General features: G+C 36.3%; 1 protein-coding gene across 1 annotated transcript in view; it reads right to left on the bottom strand.

Annotated features, from left to right (window-relative positions):
- SEMA3C (semaphorin 3C) overlaps positions 1-13,783 on the bottom strand; it is a 177,445-nt gene that overhangs the window by 46,449 nt on the left and 117,213 nt on the right. Inside the window, exon 12 of the mRNA XM_040472808.1 lies at positions 5,024-5,246. Within this exon, the coding sequence (XP_040328742.1) occupies positions 5,024-5,246 (223 nt within the window). The remainder of the gene's footprint in view (positions 1-5,023; positions 5,247-13,783) is intronic.

Genomic DNA, 13,783 nt, shown 5'->3' with positions numbered 1-13,783 from the left:
CTTCTCTTTTTGCCTCCCTCCCTCTCTTTCTTTCAGTTATTATTTTATCTATCTGTCTGTCTGTCTTTGAATCTGACAATACACAAAATATAATGAAGTAGTTCCAGGCGAGTGGAGAGTAAGATTATCAGCCTCTCAAACTCAGCCAGTATAGTACACTATAAGGGGCTAATTGTAACTCTTACCAGGCATTGGACCCACATAACTACCATGGAGATTCTGGGAGTTACAAAATCATTCACAATATTCAAAGTGAACACAGTTACATAATATCCTATTTTCATTCCAATTAACTGTCATGTAAGTTTTAAGTTTTTTTTTTTTTTTTTTAAATGGCATCTTCTTTGACAGCTAATGTCTTCATTGAATTCCTCTGAATTTTCCATAACGGTAAAGACAAAACGAAGTCACGAGAGAAGCTTGCCTCTGGCAGTATTTGCAACATTATTATTTACTTATAACAGCTGAAAAGCTCTCTGGTAATTAGGGATTTGGCAACACCATGACATCTTATCTCCTTCCTAAGATATTTAGATACACAAGGTAAGAAATCCTTGGGAGCAGTGACCTGTAATTCTCCCAAATTCCATTTCAGAAAAGGTTATTCTGTTCACTTTTAGTAGCAAACAAGCACTGAGGACTCTTTTGAAGAAGTTTTGCCAGCGATCTAAAAACTACCTGGGCAACAAATATTTCTAAACCAATATACTGGCTGTTAGAGTTTCAGGTAAATTGGAATCACTGCTTCTAAATTGCAGTGCATATTGATAGGACCATGGGGACAAGATCCAATGGTTAAGTGAGTTATCATCTCTTCAGAAAGATGCTGTTGGCAGAGGTACTGTCATAGCATGTACTCTCCTGTTGGAGGAGAGTCTTTCAGAGACTCATGTGGCTTTGTAAGGAATCATTAGGGAAGCGTCTCAGTACAATTAAAAACATATCCCTAAACACTGTTTTTCAAAATGACACAAATGTTTAAATACTGACATAAAAAGTCTATATAAAAGTGCCAGATACTTATGTAGTAAGGAAAGCCAAAGAATTTGTGCAAAAGTATGTTTTTTACTGCCTTCTATCTGAATAAACTGCTACACAGTTTATAAAGACTTGAAAATTCCATCCATTAAATCTACATATTTTATGCAGACTTTCATGAGAAAACAACCCAACTGTGACATCAGAGTCCACTTTTAACATAAGTTCCAAAAGAAAAAAAAAAAAAGAAAACATTTTTTATGAGTGATATAAGATATTAGGGAGAAGAAGGACTCTAAAATTTACCACTTCACTCAGGAATTTTTTTTTAAATGCAAAATCCATGTTAGATGATTGAGCCAAGGCTAAAAGCAACTCTTCAAAGTCCTCCACATGGAGGTTACATCTTTGGAGAACACAGCTTATATGCAAATGAAGAATAACTTTTGCAAATAGTTATGAATTCACTTCATTATATGAGTAGCAATGTATATAGTCATGATATTCAATTCATCTTGACAAATATTTATTGAGCTTACCAGGCACTGTGATATGCCTAGAGAGATTACATATCAAGGACAAACAGAACCTTGAAAGGAATGTGTGGTAAGAATACAAATATGGGAGACTTGATTAAGAGTGAGAGTTTGAGAGTCTTAGGAGTGGATAAGTTGAGTTTGAAGCATGATGTTTGAAATGTTAAGGAGTTATACAATCTGTGTTCTCTAAAAGTAAGATGTAAATCAACAACACAGGTGTTGGTGGGGATGTGGAAATAAAGGAACATGCGATGCACTATTGGTGAGAATGTAAACTGGCCGAAAACGGTGTGGAGTTTCCTCAAAAATTTGAAAATAGAACTACCCTATGAACCAGCAATTGCACTACAGGATATTTACCTAAGGAATACAAAAACACTAATTCAAAAGGATACATGCACCCCTATGTTTATAGCAGCATTATTTGCAATAGCCAAGATACGGAAGCAGCCCAAGTGTCTATCAAGTGATGAATGGATTTGCATATATACACACACACACACACACACACACACACACACACACACACACAATGGAATATTACTCAGCTATAAAAAAGAATGACACTTTGCTATTTGCAACAATGTGAGCTAGAGAGTATAATGCTAAACAAAATAAGTCAGACCGAGAAAGATGAATACCATATGACTTCACTCATATGTGGACTTTAAGAAACAAAACAAAAAAAGCAAAGAAAACTAGAGACAGAGTCAAAGTAAGAAACAGAATTTTAATTATAGAAAACTATCTTATGGTTACCAGAGGGGAGGTGAGCGAGGGGATGGCTGAAATAGGTGATTGGGCTTAATGAGTGCACTTGCTGTGATGAGCACAGGGCGATGAATGGAGGTGCTGAATCCTTATATTGTACACCTGAAACTTTAACACTGCATGTTAACTAACTGGAATTAAAGACTTTAAAAAAATTAAAAAATAATAATAAAAAAAAATACAAAAAAAAATAAGATGGGGTGCCTGGGTGGCTCAGTCGGTTAAGCATCTGACTTCGGCTCAGGTCATGATCTCACGGTCCGTGAGTTCGAGCCCCACTTCGGGCTCTGTGCTGACAGCTCAGAGCCTGGAGCCTGCTTCAGATTCTGTGTCTCCCTCTCTCTCTGACCCTCCCCCGTTAATGCTTTGTCTCTCTCTGTCTCAAAAATAAATAAAACATTAAAAAAAATTTTTTTAAAAAGATGTAAATGCAAATATTGAGCTCTGGAAGTGGCAGTGACTAGAGATATACATTTGGGATTTGTTTGTACATAATGGAAAATTAAAATTACATGAATAAATGAGATGGCCAAAGAATATGTAAAAAGAAGAGGACTGTGGACAGAGCCTTCGGGAATACCTATGCTCACCAGCCGGAGGAAGCTAGGCTAATGAAGGAAACAGAACTGCCAGGGAAAGAGGGGAGGTATATTACTTGTGGCCGAAGCAGCAGGTAAAGAGAGATTCTGCAATACCACGTGATGCGAAGAGAAAAGGGAAGCACTTCATTGGTTTAAGGTCATTGGATTTTCTTATGAGGACACTGAACACCTCGGCAAAATCGGCAGAACAGCAGGGATGGCAACAGGTGGAGGTGTTGTCTAGTTTTGTATCCTGGTGTAAGGTTTCCATGCCAAAGATATAGTAGAGAATGAAATGAACAAATAAAGCGAATAAGAAAATAAGTGATAAAGAAAGGTCCTGGAGATAGCAGGAAAGGATAAAATTGAGAACACTGAAGAATGATTCATCTGGGAAGGAAGGATTATTTCTTTGGGCAAGCAGAGCGAGGATCAGTAAAAACACAGATACGTCCAGGTGTGAAGCAGGATGCAAATAGTACATGTCAGCAGATTCTTGCCCTCAGACCAATACAAACTGAAATTACATGAGACTAAAAGATTCAGATCTGGGTTTTAAGTGTAAGAACAAAATAAGAACTTCATAAGAAAGGCACACTTTCTTATGAATACTTAAGAAAGTATTATTTAGCCAAGAAAAAATATCCACATCTTAAACTGATTGAAGCCTGAAAGCTCAGAATACATATTGCACAACTGCATATCTGTTTTTTAAAAAAAATGTTTAGTTATTTATTTTTGAGAAAGAGAGAGAAAGAGAGCAGAGGAGGGGCAGAGAGAAAGGGAGAGACAGAGAATCCCAAGCAGACTCCATGCTGTCAGCACAGAGTCTGACACAGGGCTTAAATTGACAAACCGTGAGTCATGACCTAAAGCTAAAATCATGACCATGACCATGAGCTAAAATCAACAGTTGTATACTTAACAGACTGAGCTACCCAGGCACCCCCGCACCACAGCACATCTTATAAATCAGGTTTACAGACACATTAGAGATCTATTTCTGAAACTAGTAGAGAAATTACCTAATTTCATGAAGTAGCTCTGATATTATAGGTAAAGAGATTTCATCACTTCCTGCAAGGTAGTCAGGAATGTTTGAAAGATGTTAATTACTGCCTGTCAAACTAGTTTTTTTTCTCTAGAGTAGTGGTTCTCAAAGTTTAGTGTATATCAAGTTACCTGGAGGGCTTGTTAAAACACAGACGCTGGGTCTTATCCCTAGAGTTCTTGGACTAGAGCCTGAAATTGTATTTCTAACAAGTTCTTGGGTTATACTGATTTTGTTGGTCTGCGGACCACATTTTGAGAACTCCTGCTACAAGGTCAGCCATTCCACATTCGTGTAGGTCTACAAACAAGAGTATTTTTCACTCAACTAGTCAATTTAAAGTAAATTGGCAAACTACAATTGTGAATGTATTAAAATACTACCATTAAAATACATATTAAAATACTACCATTTAAAAAAAACTATATTTGTTATTAAATTCACTTTTAAATGTTATCTAGAACCATCTACCATTATCATTATCACTGGAAAATGACTCCGTGTATTTATTAAAAAGTTGCAGGGGTGCCTGGGTGGCTCTGCTGGTTAAGCATCTAACTTTGGCCCAGGTTGTGGTCTTGCAGTTCATGGGTTCGAGTCCCCCAATGGGCTCTGCACTGGTAGTGTGGAGCCTGCTTGGGACTTTCTCTCTCTCTCTCTCTCTCTCTCTCTCTCTCTCTCTCTCTCTCTTTCTTCTCCTCCTCCAGTTGTGCTCTCTCTCTCTCTCTCAAAATAAATAAATTAAAAACATTTTTAAAAAGTTGCAGAATTTGGTTCAGTTGAGAGAAACACTAACCCATGGTTAAAAGTCTACCCATACTTTCATTCAGCTCATAATTATTATATTTCACTATAGTATGTGCCAGGGACTCTTCTAGGTGCTTTGCATATATTATTCCACTAGTTACTCATAATAACCCTATACAGTAATTTGTTTTATTAACTCCATTTTACAGATGTGGTAACAGGCATTGAGACATTAAATACCTCAGTGAGAATCAGACAGAAATACTACTGGAGTCTCTCTGATTCCAATATTATGGTCCTGACCTATTATGCTCTTTGACTACACATTATAGTATAGTTTGAGCTCAAATACTTACCTGTTCCGAGAAACAGGACGTGGTATCTACCATCAGCAGCATTCACTCGATCCACAGCTATCTTTGTGTACTTATAGTCAGTGCCTATACGAACAATCAGAGGTCTTCTGTGGATTGGGTAGATAGAATTGTACATGAGAGGATGGTTCCGAATAAAAGTGACAACGTCATCTGGGAACTCCTTAGTGGTTCGCATATTGGGCGTAAATGCTCCTCCTGGGCACTAATAAAATATTTTAAAAAGAACCAAATTAGTAAATAGTTACTTCCTTTTAGTAATAACCAAAAGACCTCCACTTTTCAAAATATTTAGAAGCTCAAGTTGTTGTATGCACAGATCCTCCTTGACTTACAATTATGGGTTTAAATTCTGATAAACCCATCATAAATTGAAAATACTGTAATTTAAAAATGCATTTGATACACTTAACCTACCAAACGTCATAGCTTAGCTGAACTCACCTTAAACGTGCTCAGAACACATACATTACCATGCAATTAGAGAAAATCATGTAACACAAAGCTTGTTTATACTAAAGTGTTGAATAGCTCATGGAATTTTTCGACTGAACTAAGAGTGAAACACAAAATGGCTGTAAGTGTATGGGTTGTTGACCTTTGTGATCACAAGACTGGGGGTTGCGGCTCGCTGCCCTACCCAGCATCCAGAGAGGAGAAATCACTAGCCTGGGAAAAGATCAAAATTAAGTATTCAAATTACAGCTTCTGCTGAATTTGTATTGTTTCTGCATCATTGTAAAGTCAAAAAACCGTAAGATGAACCATCATATTTGCTACTCATTGAGGAGAAAACAACATGACTATATATACAACTGTCTATAGCAAATGAATTAAAAAAGTGTACAATTTGACCACCTGAACAAGGCTAAGTCCACTTATCCTACTCCATTTGTTTTTGGAGAGCAGTTGATGCCGTTTTATATATAACTTTTTACCTTCCCATCTGTCACTTTTCTATTCCTATTCTTGCCAGTGACAGTGTTGTTAGGGGTGGGGGGGGCACACTTGTGGATATAATCTAGTACTATCACTGGCTAAAACAGGTTATCATTATCAGATTCAATCAGAATTGAATTCAATACAAGAGTTTTATTCCATATGATTCTTTCCTCCCCAAAGAGGGATCTCTGAAGTCAGAACTTGGATTGGATGTGGAAAATGAGAACTGATAATTCCCTTCTAGAAAAGATTGCTATGACTTCCATTAATCTTTGAATAAAATTCCAATCCCTTAGCATGGTCTCTAAGCTCCTATATGTCTGGCTTTCATCTACCATTCCCAAAGTACCTCTTGCTCTTCTTCAGTCTCAAGCACACTCCCGCTCCAGAACTTTGACACTGGCTATACCCATTTGGAACGCTTTTCTCCCTATAACTCCATTCTGAACTCATTCAGTTCTCAGTTCAAAAGTTACTTCTTTAAGGGTAACACATATACAAATAGTTCCCCATCTCCATCTCTACTTTCTATCTCCTTAACCAGCTTTATTTTTCTTCACAGCTCTACTTACCTAACTGTATATTATATATTTGTTGTTTGTATGTCTATTGTTTGTTTCTCCCTCTGGAATGTAAGGTATGTATTGACCTGAACTGGGTATATTTTGTTCATTTTTCCCTCTCAGAGCTACAACACAGCTGATAAAGAGTAGATATGCAACAAAGAGCAGTTTATTGAGAGAATTACTCTATTACATCTGGCATTCAATTTTGGTGCAGGGGCTGTATGAAACAAGAGCTTCAGTTCTGGCCAGGAGAGGAAAGATTCAGAGCATCAAGGTCAAAGAGGCAGCTAGACAGCAATAATAACTGAAAAGGGACTGCTGGACAGCTTTAGCAGTTCTGGAAAGAGCGCATGACAAGGGCTTCTGGGGAGAAGATTCCATTTATAGGGTATCTGAGGCCAAGCTCAGGGGCAGGCTGGGAGCTTCTGAAGCTTGGAACTCAAACTTATCCACTAATAGGATCCAAGTGTTAAGTTATACAAGCAAAGCTGTTGGTATAATCTTTAACACATACAAACATTATTTGTGTAACCCTATTAAATAAATACCTGTCAATATTTCTACTTTTAGAACCAAAAAAATATTTAGTCATATTTTCTTGAAAAAGACCATTTCTTTTCTAGTTTTCATTTATTCCCTTTAGAGAGGTACAAGGTAAAAAGAAATCAACAAAGCAAACTTTCTGATCAATAGCAAATCTATGGCAAACAGTAGGATGGAATGGGTCAGTAACATACTGGAAAGTTATACCTTTTCTTTTTTTTTAATTTTTTTTATTTAATGTTTTTATTTATTTTGGGGACAGAAAGAGACAGAGCATGAGCAGGGGAGGGGCACAGAGAGGGGAGACACAGAATCTGAAGTGGGTTCCAGGCTCTGAGCTGTCAGCACAGAGCTCGATGCAGGGCTGGAACTCACGGACTGTGAGATCATGACCTGAGCCGAAGTCGGAGGCTTAACTGACTGAGCCACCCAGGTGCCCCAAGTTATACCTTTTCAAGAGTGGCAATGAACACTCCTTTCTAGCTGATTGCTCCTATGCAGGAATACATCCTGGTGTGGCCAGATTTCAACAGAAGATAGAAATGTGGAATTTTATGTGAAATCTGCCAAAATTTTAATGTTAATTCAATATAAAAAGAGAAAAAAATAACTTTAGGGGTCTCCCAAAACATGGTGATCTCTAGGTTAAACCCTTGCAACAACTTTCCCACAACGTTAGTGCCTCTGGACCAGCATCCTTGGGCAGACTCACATTTGCAAATAACTCTCAGCAAATTATAATGTTGCCTCACTCATTTAGACTCTATCATACTGAATGCAATTTTTTGACTCACTTTTACCAGTTAACGTTACTAGAACTTTTTACAGGACCAGTAAATACAGCTCTTTTTTTATAGAAAGGCACAAGGAACAATTAAATGACTTCAGTAAGGAGAGATAATGAGGCAAATAATAAAACTAAGCCTCCCCATTCATAATCCCATTAAGTAGACTTTCATCTGGGGCTCATGTGCTTTTCTTTTAGGAGAAAGCATTATATTTAAATATACATGTTTATAAATTGCCCACAAAAAAGACCAAATGAGGACAAAGAATTTCATTTGAGGGTATTCTAAACTGATGCATATGTTCCATACTTCTGAAAAGCATAGAATTATGGGTGTTTTCTACCCTCATTCCACACACAAAGTGGAAAAAGGGAAATACATTGCTCACTGAATGAAAAAATGGAAAGACCAAATGCACGGGCAATTCAAATAGTTCCAGTTCCTCATAAAACACCACTAATTATGGTTTGCTAAGCTGAGATGTCTCTTTAAATATTTGCAAACATTCTCATTTGTAGGTTCCAGAAAGATCCAAAGTTAGCATATATTATTGAGCAATTTATATAATTTCCAGTTAACAATTTTCATGTGTGATAAGGTGATTAAATTAGAAGTGTCTGGTTTCTTGGCCTTACTTAATTGAAATTAGGTTAAAATTATGTTTCAGGTGCTCAAAACTGTAGTAACCCAAATAAATCAACTCACAACTCTAATCAGTTATTTTATATTCATTCAAATGTCCCCTATCTGGGACTTTTGTTTTATAGTCACAATGAACTTCTTGCTTAGAAACAAGTGTTTCCTGGTAGACTTTTATTTTCGAAATTACCAAAGAATTCTTTTTGTCAATAATTAATTTTTTCATTGATTCGTGGCACAAACTTTACAGATAAGACACAGGGTGAGTGAGAACAATGGTGACAAGAACAAAAATGGATGACCCTTTGCAGATTCTGTATCTGGACTTGCAAGTTTGCTCAGTGTAACATTACCAAATACAAATAAGATGCAACTAACTTATCCCTTGCTTTGTGATATGAGAAAGCATATGTACTAAAATCTCAAGATAAATATAACATCCAACTTCAAGTTGTTTTTCTCCAGTTCTAGCATTCTGTTTATCAAGCAGTGACAGGCACTCCTTTTTTGAGTAAAGACATTTTAAGTATTTTGATTACTAAAGTGCTGGGTGAAATGCTGGGAACAATAACAATGCCATGTTAAGGACGTATCAGCAATTGTCGTCCTCACCTAATTTGTTTCCTATTTTTAGGTATTCTTGATGTCTTCCATCTTCTGATGCTCCTCACAAAGCACACCCATGATCCTAGTTTTCAATATTAATATATTGAATAGAATATCCATTCTTTGAACACATTCTTTAAATTTTTAATTTGGGGGGGGAGGAGCATAAACGGAGAGGGAGAGAGGGAATCCCAAGCAGGTTCTGCACTATAAGCATGGAGCCCGACACGGGGCTCAATCTCATGAACTGAGAGATCATGACCTGAGCCAAAATCAAGAGTCCAACACTTAACCGACTAATTTTATTCACTTTTTATTCAAAAAGCATTTTGATGTGCCCAGTAGGAGACATAAGAATAAGAAGCTACCATTATCTTCTAGAAAGAAGTATTCTAGTAAAGAAGATGGGTATATTCAAAGCAAAATAACAATTAAGTCTTATAATAATAATTTAAGACAAACAAAATAAATAACAAATGTTGGTTTGTGATCAGTTGTCATATATGTTTAAGAGCAAATATTTTTTAAATGAATTCAGAATACTAGAGAACTTAAGGGTTTCAGGGTTGGTGAAAGGTTTAAAGATAGGATAAAAATGTTGGAATATTTAAGGAACTATAATTCCTGAGGCACTGCTGGGTCATAGAGCACAAAGTAGAAGAAGGAGGTAGGAGTTGAGATTAAAGACTGGAAAATAAAAGCAAAACTAGTGAGAGAAGGAGAGACTGACATGGTCAAGAGGAACTTGACCTAACACTTGAAAGATGAGTGATATATGGATAAATACATGGACATTTGGCATTCCAGAATCTGGGTTAGTTTCTGGCATTGATCTCTGAAACTTGTATTCTGAGAGAAAGTGATCCCCTTGCTGAAACCCTTGGTAGTCAAGGCCCTTTATTTGAAGCCTAAAGAATTACATAGTTGAAGACTTGTACTTTTATGCACCAGTTGGTCCTCATTCTATTTGCATTTATCCTCCATTGCCGACAAGACTGCTCTGCTCCAGTCCTATTAGCTCATACAGAGCTTCTAGAAGGACTTACTAATTTCTATCTTTGCCTTATAATGTAAGCTGAAACATCCTTCCTTCCTAACCCAAATTATCCAAATCCAACTGCCTTCAGGGCAGCTCAGTCTCTTATTGTTTATATGCCTTCTCTAGAGAAGGCTGTCCCATGGCAGTCTTTCTGTCTTCTGGACTTCAATAATATTTATTGTCTATTTTATTCATGTGTCTTGAATAATGATATGGAACAACATATAATGAATTTTTCATGCCTATATGCCTTATGTATTTTATTTTATTTTATTGTAAACTTTCTTCACAGTGTTTTAAACATCCTTGAAGAATAGAAATATTTCTAATGTAAGAACCATGAAAAGATGCATGGAATCAACACAAGTGCCAGCAATAAAGTTCTTTTTTCTTGCCAACACTAACTAGGTGGGTCATGAAGTTTCTGTGTTCTTTTGCTGCACCAGGTACCAGACCTGTAAAGCATAATGATTAAAGCAGATGGTTCTGGTCCACTTATAAACAGATATTAAAACAGAACACTTTTATTAGGTTCTGCTTAACAAGATAGTATAAGCAAAAACAATTTTCTACAGAAGCTTTATACATGTTGCAACAGAATAATGCAATATGTTAGCTCAGCCACAGAGAGAATCTGCAGTCTTTGGCTGCCCTTTGCAACATACCAAAGGTGTCTTGTTTCTTCCACAAACTTGAATCACTTATGGAAAAACATTATGACACAATTGGCAGGATTCTTCCCACTGACTTGTGCTTGCTAGTTGGGGCAGTTTGCTAACATAGCTATCCAGCCTGCTTTAAAAGAATCACCTACAAGGAACATTAGAATGAGGGTATACAATTTCTGCCCCTGTCATTTCTTTAAGAATTCAGTCATGTATTTACGAGGTTGACCTGGCAACTGAACTACTGTGTAGGAAAATTAAATACAGCAATGACAGTTGATTCTTCATTGGGAGGTCTTCAGAAGCAACAGTTTTAACCCGAGAGAAGAGGGAATGCTTTGGGTCACTTGGCTGTAGGTCTTCTGGCTACATCAGTGGGATATTAAACCCTGGAAACCCAGGGAAGAGACAGACACTGGCCACTCTGAGTCACACAGCTGAGACTTCATGGTGTGTTGTTCAGTGAAGGGTGGAGGGACTAAATCTGGGAGGTTTGCTTTTCCAGAAGGAGTTCCAGAGGTCTTCCTCCACCCTGCCTCTTTTACTCCCTAAGGATCACTCATCTGACAATTTTTTTATTTAAGGGAGCTGCTCTGGTCTCAACACCAGATGTAAGAAACCACATTATAGAAATATGTCTCAAGTACCGACTACTCCCTTTATTTCACGGAGTCAGCTCCAGATGTGTGTTACTAAGCCCTGGCTTATACCACACTGCTTTACAACAGAAAAAAACATGCTTATTCTTAGCAGCTTGGAAAGAGTGAAAAGTGGGACTGTTAGCAGAATTTTCTAATTTAGCATTGGCTTACTTTGTTTCAATAAAAGGGTTTATCTATTCCCACATTTTATGTAGAATAATCGCTATTCAACGTGAATGGTTTTCTCACTATGATTCCTGAGAGTCCTTTTGAGCTGCCATTCCGGTGAAGTCTGACAAGGGTTGGGAACAGAGGTGGCTTTTCTTCAGGAAAAACAAAACAAAACCCTCACTTGTAATAGTCATCAATTTCCATACTGTAACTACTCTCACCATGCTAATCTCAAGTTACTACTGGGAATCCCTACTTGAGACGAGGCAAGGTGTACAAAATCTGTTCTGTAAACTAGATATAGAGTAGCTCCGACCCAAACTCATTGAGGCTCTGGGGCCTCAAACCTGATTCAATTAGCATGGCTCTCTTTTATCAATCTTATTGGTTTATCTGAGAAATGTCTCTTTAGGATATACTTGGAGGAAAGTAGAATTTTTTGAGTTCACAAACCACCTGTTCCTTGACTAATCCCACATGTGTGTTGCAAAAAAGAATAATTAATGGAAGCATATTCTATCACAACCTCCTGTTAATTTTCTGTATTAAGATGAAGCAACGACTTGGTCAACTTCAAATAGCAAGTAATCCTCAAAACTAACATTTATCTCTGAATAGGTTATCAGTGAGTCCCCTGGAAATGAATGAAGGGCACTGAATGAAATAATGAGAGCCATGAGTTATAATGGAATTTGAAAGTGGTTCAGCTCCCCCTTCTGTTGTATAATCTCTGCTCCTTACCCAACCCACCTCAAGTTGAGATACCCTGAGATTGATACATCTGTTGATATTTTCCTTGTGTTATACAAAATCATTAAGTACTTTTTCCACTTTCTGTTGAGCTATGGGCATCAAAGAGAGATCATTTAAAAGGGGATAGATTGTGAATTGTATAATAGGACTTCATCCCCAGCCATGATTAAGTGTGGCTCTTCAAAATTTAATTGTTTCACAGGTAAGGAGCAATGATGATAATCTTTTAATTAAAAGTTAATTATTCCTATCAACCACACATTTAAGATGATGAAAAAAAAGGACTGAATAATACATTGCAAATAAACTCTAAGAATAACACAAAAAATAAATTATCAATTAACAAATAGTTATGTGGGATGAATATCTAAAAGCATATTGGCAGAAGGAACTTCATAACTAAGGAAAAAGGAAAAAGAAACATTTTAAGAAAATAATATTCTAACAACCATCCTTTGATTATTTTCCATAAAATCATTCTTCTCTACTCACATCCACCCTATTTTATAATTATAACCATACTATGAAACTGAAAATATAAGAAAATTATATTCCCTATGAAAGTCCATTGAAAATCATATTCCTCTTGATTGTTTCCTCTCAGTGTACCATATGACATTTTATAGAAACAAAAACTAATCAATATTCTAGAATTCAATAAAACATTATAATGCGCCAAATGAAAAATAAATAGTAGGACTGTGATCGTTGTAGTGCTGGAGAAAGTTCAATTCCAATTGGTCAGTGCACTGTCTGCAGCTGGAAAGGTTAGTTTTCAATGTACTCCTTAATACTTCTGGTATTACAAAACATGGATATACCTGTATACCTCAAAACTGTAGAGTTTACAAATATTTTACTGAACTAGAATATCACTTTCATCGTGTTTATTTATACATACTATTTCTTTCTTTGAGAAATATACAACATATAATTTTTAAATATATCCCTTACAATGGAAAGATCTACATATGATTTATCTGTAACTTAATTCTCATATTGTTATTCCTTTATTAAAATAGGTAACATTCCTTAATATTAGGAAGGGCTGTGTGAAAAGCATTAAAATTCTTTCAGGATGCCGCCAAAATGTTAATAATTTCCAAACTATGGCTTTATGACAATAAAATTAGGAACATATCTCTGCCATGTCTAACATATCCAGTTGCCTTCAAATCTAAAAGAGATTTTATTAGCAATAGTACTTAGAAAAATTTGTGGAGAGTGCTATACTATACCATATTTGTAAAATACCAAATCTGAGAACCCATAACCTGAAAAATTACAATAAGTGAATCAGTAAGCCAGTAAATATATATATATATTTACATATATATATTGCATATATATTTACATATATATATTGCATATATATATTTACATATATAT

The sequence above is a fragment of the Herpailurus yagouaroundi genome, unplaced genomic scaffold, assembly GCF_014898765.1.
Source record: "Herpailurus yagouaroundi ecotype Mexico unplaced genomic scaffold, PumYag 100, whole genome shotgun sequence".
In the NCBI taxonomy this organism is placed as follows: Eukaryota; Metazoa; Chordata; class Mammalia; order Carnivora; family Felidae; genus Herpailurus; species Herpailurus yagouaroundi.
The sequence above is the reverse complement of the archived record's forward strand: the minus strand, read 5'-3'. Positions and strand labels throughout refer to the sequence as shown.